This window comes from Acinonyx jubatus, chromosome A2, assembly GCF_027475565.1.
Source record: "Acinonyx jubatus isolate Ajub_Pintada_27869175 chromosome A2, VMU_Ajub_asm_v1.0, whole genome shotgun sequence".
NCBI lineage: Eukaryota > Metazoa > Chordata > Mammalia > Carnivora > Felidae > Acinonyx > Acinonyx jubatus.
Window position 1 is genome coordinate 140,393,944 of NC_069383.1, and position 17,832 is coordinate 140,411,775.

Here is a 17,832-nt window from a genome sequence, read left to right on the forward strand (position 1 = left end):
GAGTTATTATCCATTGTCTTTTACTCATTTTTCTATTAGAGTATTGTTGTGTGTTTCCTATTTACTTTCACTGTGTTGTTTATACTCAGGGTGCTGAATAAATCCTAATCAGTAGTATCCCACTGGGCCAATAATCAGTAATAATTCAATAGATCAAGTGCCTTCTTGGCACTGATGCAAAGCGGCTTGGGGTGCCTGGCTGGCTCAGTCCCTAAAGCATGCAACTCTTGATCTCAGGGTTGTGAGTTTGAGCCTCATGTCCAGTGTAGAGATTACTTAAAAATAAAATCTAAACAACAATAAAGCTGCCTGAGACTAGACCCTTGCTAAGAGAGGGTGATCCACAGGTTGCTGTGGAGGCCAACCTGGTGTTTCAGAAAGCACTGCAGATGTTGTGTGAGTGTTGAATGAGTCACAGGCAATCAGGCCAAGAAAGGTGGGTGGGACCTTGGTGAAAGGGAACAGTTAAGTGAAGGGAACAGATCTCTTAATCAGGAGGCGAGAGAGCAGAGAGCGAACTGAAAGCCGGCATTTGAGTTGTAGTAATACTTGTTGGTCTAGTCATGTAACTTCTCAGAATCTCAATTTCCTTATTCGTGAAAAGAAATAAATAATGAAGTCTACGTGCTAGTCATGATGTGAAGATTCAATGGAGTAATGTTTGTAAAGTACTTGCTGGCACATCAACTGGCACAGAGTAAGTGTTCAGTAAATGTTAGCCACCGTAATCATTATGTGTAATAATTTTAATAATACCTTATAGTTATGAACCTTGTCATGCCAAGCATGATTCCTCCCCAGATCGTTGAACTGCGAAGAAGAGTGTCAGGATTCATAAACTACTCTTGAAGAGCTTTAAGGCAAGAATGCCAGGGCGGTATTCACAATTCCAGCTAAGCACCACGACTCCACGTCTGCGCAGTGGCAGCTCCGAGCCCAGCTCCCAGGGTCACGTGGGCCATGGCCCCGCCCCGGCCGAGCCCGTCCTCCGCCGCTGCGGCAGCAGCGGCTGCGCCTGCGCGGGGTTGGGCGCGCTCTGCTGCGCGGTCCGCAGTGGAGGCGGCGCGAACAGCAAGGGGGCGGCGGATGGCTCTGCGGGGCCTGGCAGCCTCGGGGCCCAGCTCCCGCGGGCCGTTGGACGAGGCCGTGGCGGCGGCCGAGGAGCGCGGGGCGCCGGCCGTGCTGGCGACCGGAGGCGCGCCGGAGGACGATGAAGAAGATGAGGGCCGCGGCCGGGGCCTGCTGCGCTGGGACGGCTTCTCGGCCTGGCTGCACTGCGTGTGTGTGGTGGGCTTCGACCTGGAGCTGGGCCAAGCCGTGGAGGTGAGGCCCGGCCGCACCTTGCCCCCGCGCCTCGTTCGGGTTCCCGCTCCCGGACGGCTCCAGCAGGGCGTGTGGCCCACGGGCCGACGGGTCTGGACCCCGGCCGCCGCGCATCCGGGCGTGGCTGGCCGTCCCTCCGCCGGTCGGCCGGGCTGCGGTCCATTGGCAGTTCCCGTGGGAGGATCGTGGGCTGCGGCTAGGGGTGAAAAGTTCTTTCTAGGCCCCTCCTAAATACTTGCTGAGGTTCGTTTTTGTTTGTTTGTGTTTTTAACCCGGTGTCACAGGAGTGACTAAAATGGGTAGCGGCACCCCGAGAAGGCTGCAGGCAGGATGTTGGCGACTTTTTGAAGAAACGGAATAATGCCCCTGACATAGGGTGAACTATAATAGCCAAACCTCACACAGCCAACTTTTTTTAGACTCCTAGACGTTTCGGTCATTGCCAGTAACTCTTATAGTTACTTTAGACCACCCAACTTGAGCCGAAATGCTTATTTCAGCAGGATTTTCTCCATTTCCCCCTTTTGTTCCTCATTTCTATTATTTGTGTTTTTTTTTTCCCCTTTACTGTTCTTTCTTGATGTTGCTTCTGAAACAGTTGGCTTGAAAGCTACTATCAAGATGAACATAGGGAAAATCCTTTGCTTGTGAATCTGTCAAGTTTTCCATTTATATGTCACCTTATTGAAAGGCCTTCCAGTGTTATTTATTCTTGACATTGTTTAGGATCCCTTTTGTAGCATAAGACATTGCTTGTCTTTGTGTACAAGGAAAACGTTATCAGAAGGAGGTATGTTTAGAAAATTTTTGTCTGTTTGTTTTGGTGACGATGGCAGATTTTAACAAACCATCTCATTCAGACTTTAGTGGAATGAGTTGGCTATGAAAATTGGCCAGGGAGGTTTTTCTTAAAGCAAAGCTACTGCTTTTGTATTCAGCCTATCTTCTCTGTTTTATCATTACACAGTTCAATACACACATTAAGTTTCCGCTAAGATCTAGGCATTATGCTGGTTGCTGGGCATCCAAATATGAACCAAATGCTTCAACCTGTATTTGTAGGTTTAGACTACAATTTAGAGGGGAACCAAGAATTAATCACAGCAGGACATAGGGCCAAATGCCATGCCTGGCACATAGTGGTGTTCCATACATACTTGTTGATAGAATGAGCGGATACATGAACAATTCTGTATCTTACTATGACAGAAACAACAGTTTCCAAAGACTTCAGAGATTTAGAAGTCATCTATTGTTTACATTGATTGACATGTTAACCTGAAGTTGTATGTATAGCAAAATACAATTTAACCAGAAAGTGTAGGATTGGGTTGTTATAGTTGATTGCATTTTAAAATAGCTAAATGAGATCCTTGTGGACTCTCGTCATTTGGGACATTATTTTTAAGGATTTTTTTTGACCAAATAAGCAACATTTAGCGTAATTGAAGTGCTACAAAAATGTGAATTAAAGGACTTATTTTGAATTTCATTTCCAATGGGATATGCTACTCAACAGAGTTTTCTTTAGGTCAGTGGTTCTTTTTTTGCATCCTGGACCTTTTAAAAAATATGAACTCCAGGGGTGCCTGGGTGGCTCAGTCGGTTAAGCATCTGACTTCAGCTCAGGTCATGATCTCACAGTCTGTGGGTTCGAGCCCCATGTCGGGCTCTGTGCTGACAGCTCGGAGCCTGGAGCCTGCTTCAGATTCTGCTCTCTCTCTGACCCTCCCTCATTCATGCTCTGTCTCTATCTCAAAAATAAATGGACATTAAAAAAATTTTTTAAATTAAAAAAAATATGAACTCCATTACAAAAATGCTTACTGATACAAAATTAGGTATATGCTTCTGTGGACTATCTGGGGGTCATCTGTGCATCTTCTATTTCATTGTCCCCAGATTAAGAATCACTCATTTTATAAAAAAACGTTTTTAATGTTTATTTATTTTTGACAGAGAGAGAGAGAGAGAGACAGTGCGAGTGGGGGAGTGGGAAGGAGAGAGAGAGACACACACAATCCGAAGCAGGCTCCAGGCTCTTGAGTTGTCGGCACAGAGCCTGACGCAGAGCTCAAACTCACGAACCACAAGATCATGATGAGAGCCAAAGTTGGACGCTTAACTGACTGAGCCATCCAGGTGCCCCAAGAATCACTGATTTTAGAAGGCATAGGATGAGGGTGGGGAAGATTCTCTAATAAAGGATCCAAAGAAAGATAAATACATTAAATGAATTGCAACACAACTTAATTTTGTTTTGTTTTCCTAAGAAATGTAGAATATTGCACCTTGCCACTTTTAAAAGAAGAAAAAGGAACACAAATTAGTAATGAATATAATGAAATAGTTGAGAAATGTAGTTCACTTGTGTATTATGACCATATCCAGGCCAAAAATAGGACAAGAAAGTGAACGTAGAATCATGTTGGAGAAGTGAATATAGTAGTTCCAGCCCTAATTCCTATGATGCACAACCATGAAGACTCAAAAGGGAAATCAATTAAAGAGTAGGTAAAAATTAAAGAATAGGTAAAAACTTAGTCCTAGAAGCAACCTGTGACATCACCATCTTTGAACTGTACAGTTGAAAGAGATGTAAGAATCTGTTGTGCCATGACAGAAAGTACCATTTACAAATGCATAAACAGTGCCACTTAGTTAAGCTTAAATCCTTAACAAAGAGACAACATATAGAGGACATCGATCAAGGACTCAGACTCCAGAGCTGGACTGCCTAGGTTTGAGTCTGCGATTTGGGGCATATTAGCTTGCCTTACACTTCTCTGTTAACAATCTGCATCATGGCATTGCTGTGATAATTAGATAATGTTGGTGAAACATTTGGAACAGTACCTATGACTCAGACCTATGTCAGTGTGTATTTGGGAAGTATTGAAATCCTTTTTTTTTTTTTTTAATATTTATTTTCAGAGAGAGAGTGGGGGAGAGGGAGGGAGAGAGAGAGAGAATCCCAAGCAGGCTCCATGCCAACCATGCAGAACCTGACACAGGGCTTGATCTCACAAACTGTGAGATCATGACCTCAGCAGAAAGCAAGAGTCTGATGCTTAACTGACTGAGCCACCCAAGTATCCCCCCCACCTTTTTAATTTTCAATGGAGAGAATCCTTAACTTGATTGTAAACATGAGGCCTTTGAACCTTAATTTTCTCAGTAGTAATATGAAGTTGAGGAAGTAGAATCAGTACTTTTATTTTAAAGCAGGGAAACTTTTTTCCCTGTATAAATAAAAATCTAATATAGGACCTCAGTGGCTGACTTGGTTGAGATGGGGCCTATGTTGTGTATATTTGGTTGCAGACAGCAGAAACTAAGCTATAGCTCAAGCAGAAAAGGAACTTGCTGTAAGGCAACAGATTTTCCAACGTCTCCAAGGTACAAACCTAGTGGGGCTTCATGAAATGGCTGAGCCTGGAACTGGAAAGCCTCTGACTTATGCTCTTGTTTTATGGGATTTGTTCATAAATCCCATATTTAGGATAATGCTCCCTGCAACTTCTATCCTCTGCTTCTATAATCTTTATGGTGGACAAGTTGTGCTTTTCAGCCACTTTAATGATACACACCAGAGGAATGTACTCAGGCCTGGTTTGGGGCAAACAATGAGCTGAAGACCTGTGTGGTTACGGGAGTGGTCCATGTTGCATAAAATGTCTGTTTGGTCCTATTCTCAAGTAAAGGGGACAGGGAAGGGTATCTTTTAAGTTGGAAAGAGACTGTAAAATGTGTTGACTATAGGAGGTATGCTCAGCTTCTTCCTTTTCCTTTGAAGTGGCCCTGAAACATCACCACAGAATCCCAGTGTCCTCTGGAACAAGGTTTGAAATCCTCTGGATTTTATATACTTTATATCACTTCTAGCTCTGAAATTACCTGATTATGTAGTAAAGCCTTAATTATCTGAATCCAGAATTGCCTCATTTATTCAGAATTTTTCCCTGATTGAGTAATAATATGCTCATTGTTGAAAACTTGGCAAGAAAGAAAATTATGAACACTAGAAGCATCACTCATAATTATATTGAGAAACAAGTGCTATTAATATTTGACATTTTTGTTAATGCTTTTTCTTCTTTACATAATTTCATATCTGTCAAGAATTAATTTGTTAGGAACAGAAACTCTCTCAAAAAAGTTTAAGAAAAATGATTGTAAGGAGTCTCTTGGAACCCAGTTGCTGGAAGGGGAACGAACCTCCTGGGATCTGGAAAGCCCTAGGCTTTTTTGTCTTTGTTTCTTGGGAGCTGTGTGGTCTTTTGTCTCTGCTTCTCTTTGCAATTCTGTTCCATTTTCCGTGCTGAGGCTGGTTTCTCCTGCAAGGGTCTCAGTTTCTGCTCCCCCATTTCTCTTGACTTTGGACTGTTGTAGTTCTGATTTTGGCCAAACTCTACTTTTGTATTCTGGAACCAGACTGAAGCTTAATACAAATACGGAGTATCTGATTGGCTCAGCATGGGTCAGATGCTCCCTTTTGTTCAGTCAGCTGTGTTAGGAGACAGGGTTTTTGTAACAGTAGTGACCACTTAGGCTCACCCTTGTAAAAGGAGGAGGGGACAATTTCCAAAGCATGGGCTGGACAGCAGTCCCCCAAACAGGTCTACTGCAAGAGTCTGCTTTTATTGATAAACATTCTCATAAACGATTTGCCAGATCATTAAAGACTCTTCATAAATACAATTTTATGAACCATAATTTATTTAACCATTTTCCTTAATTTGGATATTTAGTAGTTTCTTTTTTCTTCACACTGTAGAAAGCTACGTATTGCCTGTACATACATCTTAGAGATGTTTTGCATTTTTGAGAGCCTTTAAATCATGTGAACTTCTAGAATGTCCTAGGAAGTTGCATTTCTATAATTTGAAGTCACTTCCTGAAGCTCTCTAGTTTCTGATTTTATAAGAATTGAGGCATCCTTGGTGGTTTTCCCCTCTTGAAGTCTTTACCTATGAACTCTTTGGACAATTTTAAACTAGTGAAAAGAGCACAAGCTTTGGGGTTTTGAACATCTCCTAGTTGTCTGATTTTTGGCCAGTTTCTTCAATTTAAGTGGAAAAATAATATCCAAGAGTGTTGTTGGAAATACAAAGAGAGATAATGCATGTAAGGATTAATGCCTGTCATTTAATGCATGCCCAAATGTTGATCCCTTTTTATAGTTAGTGTCCTTGCATATTCAGTAATCAGTGTAGGACTGTTTTTGGCTGTTCTCTCACACCTCTTATTTTGCCTTAAAGTGATTTAAAAAAGAAAACCTCATGGTTTTGGATGTGTATCACAAGTATTTAAAGCACTTTGTAGGGGAGCACCAGGCTGGCTTAGTTAAAGAGCATGCAACTCTTTTTTTTTTTTTTTTAATTTTGTAAATTAAGTTTATTATTTTGAGAGAGAGAGAGAGAGAGTGCATGCATGCATGGGAGCACAAGCTGGGAAGGGGCAGAGAGGAGAGACAGAATCCCAAGCAGGCTCTGCACCATCAGTCCAGAGCCCAATGTGCGGCTTCAATTCATGAACTGTGAGATCATGACCTGAGCTGAAATCAAGAGTTAATTGATCAACTGACTGAGCCACCCAGGAACCCCAATCTTTTTTTAAAGATTAAAAAAAAATGTTTATTTACTTTTGAGAGAGTGCAAATAGGGGTGGGTCAGAGAGAGGGGGACAAAAGATCTGAAGTGGGCTCTGCACTGATAGCAGCAAACCTGATGTGAGGCTCGAACTCTCGAACTCACAAACTGCGAGATCATGACCTGAGCTGAAGTTGGACGCCCAGCCGACTGAGCCACCCAGGTGCACCCTGCACCAAATTTTTAAAAAAACACATTGAAGATAAAGCTCTGCTCTGGAGTGAAGGCGAACTTCTATGTCATTTTTTTTAAAAGCAGTGAAAGAATTGACTCCCCTTTCTTTTTCACTTCTGCTTTTTTGAGTTATTCCCCTTTATGCCTTAGCAAGGTGGAGCCAGAAGTAGTCACCATAGTTTACTTTATCCTAGCAAAGTTTCTTGTTTATTTTTGTGAGAAGAGTGAAAGGCAGTTGTGTGAAGGGTTGTTTCCTTTCTTTCCCTCTTAAACTGGGTGTTCCATAACCTCAGTATTTGATCCTCAGCAAGTTTACTGTTTTAATAAAAATGGGTGTTACGTTTAATTGCATTTTGCTGGACCGTCTCATTGAACTGTCTATTCATCACATATTGGGCAACTACCACATCCAGACACCATTGTGTTCTGGAGATAAAACCTTGATCAACCCTCCCTCAACTAGCTTACAGTGTATCATGGATAGTAGGCCATTAAACAGTGAGGGTTATAATAGGATGGTTTTCAGGTACCAATAATGGCCTGTACATTTCCTTGTGAACTTGTAGCACTTCATAGTAGCTTGATGTAGGTCTCTGGTTTGAGAGTTAAAGCTTTAGTGGCCTCCTGAGCTTAGGCTCCCAGATTTTACAGAGGCTTCTTCAGTGTTACTAAGCTCTGGTTCTGTTATGAAATTGTATAATTTCAATATGGAGATTATCTGGGATGTTCCCATGCCATCTAGTCCATTCACAAGTACTTGGTGATGAATGATGTGAAACATGAACAATTGTATCTAACTTTACTCTTATTAGAGAGAAATGCTTCACTGTCTATTCCATGGGCAAACTGATCACATTTCCAGTAGCATAGTTTAGGTCTTGAATGAGCTGGAATCTTAGACTTAGGTCCATCCTGTTCTGATACTGTGATGTCAGGCCATTTTTTTTACTTTTTAAAATAAATAAACATTTTTTATTGCAGTATAACATACATGTAGGAAAGCATATAAATCCTAAGTTCTGTGAATTTACATTAAGTGAGCATACCATTCACTACCATAGAGATCAAGAAATAGAAATATCACTGCCCCAGAAATTTCCCTTATGTCCTCTTTCAGTCATGATCTATTGCCGCTCCCCCGCCCCGCCCCAGACCCTGGCAACCACTAATCTACTTTTCTGTCTCTCTGGATTCTCCTATTCTGTACATTTCATATGCATGGAATCACAACCTATGGCATTTTTTGTCTGGCTTCTTTCACTTAGTATAATTTTTTCAAGGTTCATCCATGTTGTAGTATATATCAGTATTTCATTCCTTTTATGGCTGAATTTTCTATCATTTTTTGAATTTTATATCAGTATATGGAAATATAACATTTGGTTTATCCATTCATCATTCAATGGAAATTTGGATTTTTTTTCCAGTTTTGGCTATTATAAATAATGCTGCTATGAAGTTTTTGCTAGTAAGTTTTTGTATGAACATATGCTTTCACTTGTCTTGGAGTGAAGTGAAATTGCTGTGTCATAAAGTAACTCTCTATGTTTACTTTTTTGAGAAACTACTAAGCTGTTTTCCAGGGTGACTGTATTTTCACATTTCCATTAGTAATGTGTGAGGGTTCTAATTTCTCCATATCTTGTAAGCACTTGTTACTGTCTGTCTGTGATTACAGCCATCCTAGTGGATTTGAGGTGGTATCTTATTTTAATTTTATTTGCATTTCCCTGATGACTAACGGTGTCGAGTGGCCTTTTATGTGCTTATTGGCCATTTGTATATCTTTTTGGAGAAATGTCTAATTAGATCCTTTATCCATTTAAAAAATTGGGTTATTTGACTTTTTTGTTGTATTGTAAGAATTCTTTATATAGTCTGTATATTAGATCCTTATCAGATACATGTTTGCAAGTAGTTCCTTCCATTTTGTGGGTTGTCTTCACTTTCTTGGTAGTGTTCTTTGAAGCACAAAAGTTTTTTAGTTTTTGTTTCGTTTTTTATGTTTTAGTTCTCTATTTTTATTCATTCATTCATTCATTCATTCATTTAGAGAGAGCACATGCATGTGAGAGGGGGAGGGGCAGAGGGAGAGATTGAAAGAAAGAATCTTAAGCAGGCTCCACGCCCAGCACGGAGCCCATTATAGGGCTCAGTCTCATAACTGAAATTGTGATCTGAGCCAAAATCAAGTGTTGGATGCTTAACTGACTGAGCCACCCAGGTGCCCTGAAGCACAAAAGTTTTAAATTTTGATGAAGTCCACTTTATGTTTCTTTGGTTGCTTATGCTTTTGTTATATCTGAGAAACCATTGACTAATGCACAGTCATAAAGATTTATTCCTGTGTGTTCTTCTAAGACTTTTGTAGTTTTTGGGTGCTTGGGTGGCTCAGTCAGTTAAGCATCTGACTCTTGGTTTCAGCTCAGGTCATAATCTCATGGTTTGTTAGATCAAGCCCCATGTCGTTGAGCTGAAGGTGTGGAGCCTGCTTTGGATTCTCTCCTCCTCTGTGCCACTCCCCCACTCCTGTGAACTTTCAAAATAAGTAAACATTAAAAAAAAAAAAAAAAGACTTGTAGTTTTAACTTTTACACTTAGGTCTTTAGTCCACTTTGGGTTACTTTTTATATATGATATGAAGTAGAGATGTTACTTTTTTAACCTTATTTTGATACATTTTTTGGCTTACATAGTTACAAAAGTCATTCATTTAGCTTTGTCAAAAGTTAACATTTTACATAAACATAGTACAATAATCCAAAACAAGAATAGATATTGGTATGATACTATTTACTAGACCACAGAGTTTATTGGGATTCACCAGTTTTTCTACTAATGTGCTTTTTCTGTTTCAAGATCCAATCCAGTTTCTACGTTGCATGTAGATATCATATCTCCATAGTCCTCTTCAATCTGTGGAAGTTCCTCAATCTTTTCTTGTATTTCATGTCCTTGATACTTTGGAAGAATACTGTTCATATATTTTGTAGTATGCCTTTCAATTTTGTTTTTTCTGGTGTGTTATCATAATTAGTCTGAGGTTATGAATTACTGGGAAGAATACCCCAGATATGACGCGTCCTTCTCAGTACATCATATTAGGGAGTACAGGATGTTAAAATTAAAATGTCGCATTATTGGTGATTTAAACCTTGATCTCTTGGTTAAGATGATGTCTCCCAGGCTAATCCACTATAAAGTTACTATTTTTCTCTTTGTAATTAGTAAGTAAGTGTTTATTTTGTTAGAGTCTGAGACTGTGCAGTATCTTGTTTTCCATACTTTGCCTGCTAATTTAGCATCCATAAGTGTATCTTACCTGCAGCAATTATTCTGGTGTTCTAATAGTGATTTTTCATTTTCCTCACTCCTTCTGTATTTATTAGTTAGAATTCTTTTATAAGGAAAAGTTGTCCCTTCTTGCTCATCCATCCACCTATCTATATCAATGGGAACTCAAGGATACTTATTATTTGGGTTATAATCTAGTACTATCATTATTTACTTTATTAACCAAATCATTACAAATTTGAGCATTGGTGCCTTTTTAGGTTGGCTCCTATGTCCTTTAGACATGCCCCCCCCCCCCACCCTTCTTTTGAGCACTTCCTTTCTGGCATCACAAGATGCCCCATGCTCATCTTGCGTTTTTCCTGTGCTAGCCCTGTAATCAGCTACCTCCCTAAGAAGCCCTGATTCTTTTTTATTGCAGAATAGTATTTAACAATCAACATCTCGCTGTTAGGTGTACTCACTGCTACTGAGGTGTCATTGCTATATTTTTTCACATTAAAATGCCTTTTAAAGGAGACATTATATAGTATTTAATAGATCTTAAACTATTTTCCAGCCAGTTTTTAAAAATTACATGAAAAAGGTAGACTTGTTTTTTGCCTGTAAGCAGTTTCCATTTCAGTTTTGAATAAATGTTATTGTCTAATATTGAAGACATAATTTTTTTTAAAGATTTTATTTTACATAATCTCTGCACCCAAAGCGGGGCTCATACTTACAACCCTGAGATCAAGAGTTACATGCTCCACCATCCGAGCCAGTCAGGTGCCTCTGAAGACATAACTTTTTTTTTTTTTTAATGTTTATTTATTTTTGACAGAGAGACAAAGAGCATGAGCAGGGGAGGGGCAGAGAGAGAGGGAGACACAGAATCTGAAGCAGGCTCCAGGCTCTGAGCTGTCAGCACAGAGCCCGATGCGGGGCTTGAACCCACAAACCGTGAGGTCATGACCTGAGCCAAAGTCGGACACTCAACCAACTGAGCCACCCAGGTGCCCCTGAAGACATAACTCTTACTGAGTTTAGAATTGATCCTCTTTTTAAGGTTTTGGTGATGTTTGTATGTGAATTAATGTTTATGTAGGAGGTCAAGGCAGGCCTGGGATGGCCTAGGATGTAATCTCTACCAGGCCTGAGATGCTAGGTAGGATTATGAAATGGAGATAGATACTGAGTGACATGGCAACAGGCAGACGCCTGTTCACAGATCACTGAGATTCATGGCAGGCATGAATTTTTCCCATGTCCAAGTGTTACTAGCAATAAGTTAACTGGTGTTCCTAATTTTCTTTCTCCTGGGACCATAATTACTCCCACACTGATATGGGAATGTCATCCCCATTAGGGTGTGCAGGGGCAAGTGGCAGATAGATATACCTTTGAAGAGAATAACCTGATTTAAAACATTTTGTAATACTATTTTCCAGTATATATATTAATATTTTTTCTGGGGTGCATTTTTCCTATTATATCATGATGTGAAATATTTATGCTATACCATCATTTTTAGGCCTTAGTAATTATATCAAATAAAATTTATGTTTTTCTTGGCTTATTACCTGGCCACCTCTCCCTTATTTCTTATAACATGGAAGATCTTAACATAGGTAACAGAACCAGGGTGACATTAGCTGATGCTCTCTGTCCCCCTTTGATGCCTCCCAGGAATGCCAGTGGTCTGGGGGACAGAGATGCCTGGACTTGAGCTGTGGAGAGAGGAAACTTCAAGAGAGAGGCGTCTCCAGGTACTGGGGCCAATCCACAGTTGATTAATGCCTGTATAGTTATCAGGAGCTAACTGACTAATAGTGATTGCCCAAGCTTATATTTATACTTTTTTTTTTTTTACAAGATAAAGTATGTACAAGGATAATCTAGTAACTGTGGCAATTAGTGCAGTTTGAGATAGTTGGCAATGGTTACTTTTCCTGATTTTTATGGAATTTAATTGAGGTTTTAAAATTAAATTTTTTTCTATATTTTGATCTTAAGTACATAGTAGACATTGGATACCTACAGCATATAAACATGCATTATTTTTTTTGAATATCATATCTATTCCAATATGATATAACACTGGGTAGTCGTAACAGAATACATTAAAATGAAATTCTAGAATATTTGACTAGTACAGTCAGAGTTTCTAAAAGGTACACTTGATAGGTTATATAGTTCTTACATCTTTTTAGTTTACTTAAATATATATATAGCATACATAAGCCCCTGAAATACACATACATACACAGAGATATATACACACATGTATATTTAAGGTACTCATATATATGGGTAAAACATACCAACATTTTTTTCTATATTGTCATGATGGTGTTTTAAACCATAGGAAACCAAAGTCCTAAGAAACCACTATGTATATTTGCTTTTGCGTTTATATTTTAATTGCAGGAAATAAAAATCTGAAGGGCACTCACATAAAAATGAGTTTAAAGTCTAAGATAAAGCTATTATGGACCACTAAATTTACCAGTATGATAACTCTGGTATAATTTATATGTAATGAGATTTTCATAAAATAGGGCTAACTTGGTTATAAGTTTGCCATTTCTGCTTTAAAAGTAACGAGCAAAATGGTTTCAGGGTTAAGCAAGGGAGATCTATGTATGCATAAAAAAGAAGTACAAATTAAATACTAGGTTGTTGGATGGAACTAATTTGAAGGTATATCCACTGGTTGAAGAAATATATTTTTAGTGTTTACTATGCAGCAGAGACTGTTCTAGGTGTAAAGATAGAGTTGTGAACAAAACAGACCAGATTCTTGCCTTCATGAATTGTGGAGACAGGGGTTAAATCAGATTGGTCAAAATATGGGATACAAAGCAGAGTATGTAGAGAGAAATACTGGCTTTGGTATCATTCTCTATCCAGGAATGGTGTGTGGTTTTCATGTAGTATACCAGCTCTCTAGACCCTTCCCTTAGCCCTGGAGTGAGAAGGATTATATGCCACATTCTTGCTAGGGGGGAAAGAGGGCTGTGATTGCATACAACCATCGCTTCTAGACATGGAGTGAAGAATGGTGGCTTGTGTACTTTGGAATCAGACAGGCCTAAATTCAGCCCCTACCTCTGGCACTTAATAAACAAGTAAATTTTAGAAGAGTTATTTTATTTTTATTTATTTATTTTTTTCAACGTTTATTTATTTTTGGGACAGAGAGAGACAGAGCATGAACGGGGGAGGGGCAGAGAGAGAGGGAGACACAGAATCAGAAACAGGCTCCAGGCTCTGAGCCATCAGCCCAGAGCCTGACGCGGGGCTCGAACTCACGGACCGCAAGATCGTGACCTGGCTGAAGTCGGACGCTTAACCGACTGTGCCACCCAGGCGCCCCTAGAAGAGTTATTTTAACTGCTATGAACTTGTCTCTTCTTCTGTAAAGATAGGCAGAATTGACAGAATTATTGTGAAAATTAAAAACTCTGGAAGATACTCATAAAATACTGGTTCTCCCCATCTTTTTTCTTACCTTAGTTTTCTTATATCTACAGTGGGGATACTGGGCTTGTCTGTTACTGTGAGAACTAAATCAGTGAAGTAAATATGTGAAACCACTTTAATATGGTTTTATAATGTGATATCTGGAAATGGATGTTTTATCTGGAAATGGAAGATTTTTAGGCTTTTGGGCGGCAGCTGGGGAATGGAAGAATTCATGAATTCTTCCAGAGGTGGGAAGTCTTGGATCCCCACATTAGCAGCCCAACATTAACATAATTTACTCTGTGTTGTTTTCTCTTCTTTTTGTTATCAGCCACTAGCTAACCTGCTGCTCCTAATCTCATCTCTTCTTCACATTCCCAAGAGAGTCTGAATAGGCCCACTTGAGCACTGGTATTCTTTTGGGCAGAATTTTCACACCCAGCCACATCTAGGCAGTTGATTGGCCTGTAGAGTTGTTCTTGGATCTGGTGTTCACTAGTGCTTATTCTGACAGTAGCTGTTTTGGCTTATTCTTGCTTTCTTTGCAGTGGGTATAGGGCAGGAGTTTCCCTCAGAAGGTGGCTGTGATCACTGCAGACACTAAACTGACCTATCCTAAGAAATGCAATGATTATTTAAAGGGATTGAAGGAAATTAGGATAGACTTTATGGTGGGAGATGGTCTTTGAGATTTCTTAAACTATGGATAATTATTTTCTCCTTTCATTTTTCTTTGGTATCTGGTGATTTGCAGTACTTCTTGGAATTGATTGAAAATCATTACTTCTTGAAGTCGTTACCAGCTGATAGATCCAATTCTTTTTAGATTTTAGGCTTCCAAAGAAAAGACTCAGTAAGCTTTGAGTTATTAGTAATTCAGTTGGTAAATTCTTCTTTTTTTAAAAAAAATTTTTAATGTTTATTTATTTTTGAGAGCGAGAGAGACAGAGCATGAGTATGGGAGGGGCAGAGGGAGAGGAAGACACAGAATCCAAAGCAGGCTCCAGGCTCTGAGCTGTCAGCACAGAACCCGACGCGGGGCTCGAACTCACGAACTGTGACATCATGACCTGAGCTGAAATCAGACACTTAACCAACTGAGCCATCCAGTTGCCCCTAAATTATTCTTGATAACCCAAGACTTCACCAATCTGTTAGAGATAACTTTGACTCAGAACTTTTTTTTTTCCCTAGTGTAAATCCTACTCAATTCTCCCAAGCTTCTTTCATGTTTCATTATTGGAGTTTGTGAACTATTTCTTTAATGTTTATTTATTTATTTTGAGAGAGAGAGTGAGAGCAAGCAGAAGAGGGGCAAAAAGAGGGCAAGAGAGAATCCCAAGCAGGCTTTGCATTTTCAGCACAGAGCCCGATGTGAGATGCTTGATCTCATGAAGTGTGAGATCATGACCTGAGCCAAAATCAAGGTTTGGACGCTTAACCAACTGAGCCACCCAGGTGCCCCTTGTGAACTATGTCTTAAAACTATTTGACTATAGCCAACTAGTAATAGAAGTACCCGCTAATGTTTATAATATACACTCAATATATTTGTCTAACAAAATTTAATTCTTTTTCTTCCAGGTAATTTATCCTCAACATTCCAAACTTACTGATAAGGAAGTAAGTAACAATGTTGCTCTGTATAGTCTACTATGGTGTTTCTGTTTGTTTTTATTGGTGTATGTGTATCAACATATATAGCTTTTGTTTTCTTTTTCAGAAAACCAATATTTGCTATTTGTCTTTTCCAGATTCAAATTCAGGTAATTATTTTTCATGTGGTGTTTTTGTTGAATTTTATACTAAGAATATTGATTATACTCTTAATATATGAAAATGAATTGAAATAGAATTTTAGAATGCAAACTCAGTTTCAGCCTAGCAAGTCAGTGATTGTGATTCTTAGTTTTGCGATGCCAGCCATGCCTTTTTTGATTTTAGTTGGTTCAATTTTTAAAATAACTGTTATGGGGGCGCCTGGGTGGCTCAGTCGGTTGGGCGTCCGACTTCAGCTCAGGTCATGATCTTGCGGCCCGTGAGTTCGAGCCCCGCGTCGGGCTCTGTGCTGACAGCTCAGAGCCTGGAGCCTGTTTTGGATTCTGTGTCTTCCTCTCTCTCTCTCTGACCCTCCCCCGTTCATGCTCTGTCTCTCCCTGTCTCGAAAATAAATAAGCATTAAAAAATTTTTTTTAAAAATTATAAAAAATAAAAACTGTTATGTTGTAATGAGGTAAAACATCAAGGAGCAATAAACCGTTGAAATAGTGAAGAGAGTGAAAACCAGCAACGTTGGTATGTTTGGGGATTTATAGTAAGTAGTTTACTTTCAGTTTGGGATTTGAAAGCTTACCAAGAACTGTAAAAGCAGTGACTTAAAAAAAAAATACAATAGAGTGAATCTGATTATGAAGCATGGCCATCAATTACTTGTAATAGTTTGTGTGAGTTAATATATGTAAAGACTTGGAATAGTGCCTGGTGTATAGTAAACACATATAAGTGTTTGCTATTATTATTAAATTTGGTTTTACTGGTCTCTTTCAAACTGTCCCTTTGTGTGGTCCTAATTGTTGAAATTTTTCAGGTTGCCTCTTTTGTTTCACTTTCAAAACAGCTTTTCAGACTTGTAGTGACCAGAACATTCAACATCTTAGACCACACACAGTTAGAACCCTGTGAAGCAAAGGCACTCCATTATTCCCTTTCCTTAATGGTTACTTCTAATATCCTTTTAATTTAGTTTAGTTAATCTGATTTGGGAGATTTGACATTTTAATTTGTAAAAGCATTTTCTCCTTTCCTTGTAAATGTTTCCAGAGTTCTTTCCTATACATTTGCAAGTCAGCCTTCATGAATTGTATAAAAAAGAAATGGTATCTTGGTTAAAAGAAAATGCTTTTGAGAAATCCCAGTAGGACTTTTGTTCTAACTTGGAATTATTGGAATTTCTTAGTATGTTTGTCCATTAATGAAATAAATGATAGAGGGGTCTTATAGGATTTTTCCTCATTTCAGTTAACATTTTCCTTACAAAGTCTACACATGCAGTTCTGAATGTAGTGAGTGTTGAATTGGACTTCCAGGTCTCAGGGTAAGCTGCATTACAGGATAAACTGACTTGTTATTGGAGTCCTGGTGCATTACACTGCACACTCTTCCTTTTGAGATTATAGCTGGTTTTCATGGCTCTCTTTTTCACCTTTCTGTATGAGTTTCAAGGCTAAGAAGATAATTTGGATAGCCTTTTTTATTTTTAGTTTTTATTATAGTTTTTCTTTTAGTCAGTCACTCCATGTATCCCTGTCTTGTTAGAAGTTAAACTCAAATGTGTATCAGAATTTGTTCAGTATTTTAGTCACTTGAGTGACCTACAGGTGTTTTGTAATGCCTTTTTTAAAAGCTGAACATCAAATGAAGTAGGGTTTGTTTTATTTAAAGTACCGTTGATACTCAGAAGTGAAATTGACAAAAGGTCTTAAAAGAAGACACCTTGTCATCCTAAGAGATGAATATTAATCTAGATAGCATTAGGCTGTGAGTTTTTATGTATTTGAGAGTTCTATTCTCAGTTGTGATTATCCAAACAATTTGTTTCACTTATATGTTTATGAAATGCAAGTTGGGATTGCTGTGCTAACTTTGAAATGGATTTGAATTTTTCTCAAAATAGCTTTTATTGTTTTGGAAGGAAATCCAGGCACAGTAGAACAGTCTTTAGGAAAGAATCATAATCTAAGTTTTGTTTCCATCATGCACACTTAAAAACAGTGAAACAAGATTCAGAATCAAGGGTGTATAGGTAAAGAAGAGTGCTTTTGGGATTCCCAAAGGAATGATTTGCCATTCCTCCACTTCCTCCAGCTGCTATCCATACATACCTTATTTTTTGACAATATTAATACATTTATTTTTTAATTATATTAAATATAATTTATATTTA

At 38.9% G+C, this 17,832-nt stretch overlaps 1 protein-coding gene across 4 annotated transcripts in view; it reads left to right on the forward strand.

Moving 5' to 3' along the window:
* Positions 1 to 993: 993 nt before the first annotated feature.
* The window catches only part of DENND6A (DENN domain containing 6A), a 63,940-nt gene continuing 47,101 nt past the window's right edge, over positions 994 to 17,832 (forward strand). Inside the window, exons 1-4 of one of the 4 annotated variants that reach the window (XM_027039054.2) lie at positions 1,185 to 1,323; positions 12,111 to 12,190; positions 15,474 to 15,512; positions 15,613 to 15,655. In XM_027039054.2, coding sequence (XP_026894855.1) covers positions 12,113 to 12,190; positions 15,474 to 15,512; positions 15,613 to 15,655 — 160 coding nt within the window. In that variant the 5' untranslated portion in view covers positions 1,185 to 1,323; positions 12,111 to 12,112. Of the gene's footprint in view, positions 1,324 to 12,110; positions 12,191 to 15,473; positions 15,513 to 15,612; positions 15,656 to 17,832 lie in introns of all 4 variants that reach the window. The other 3 variants (XM_027039053.2, XM_027039052.2, XM_053219191.1) reach the window with 3 other exon arrangements.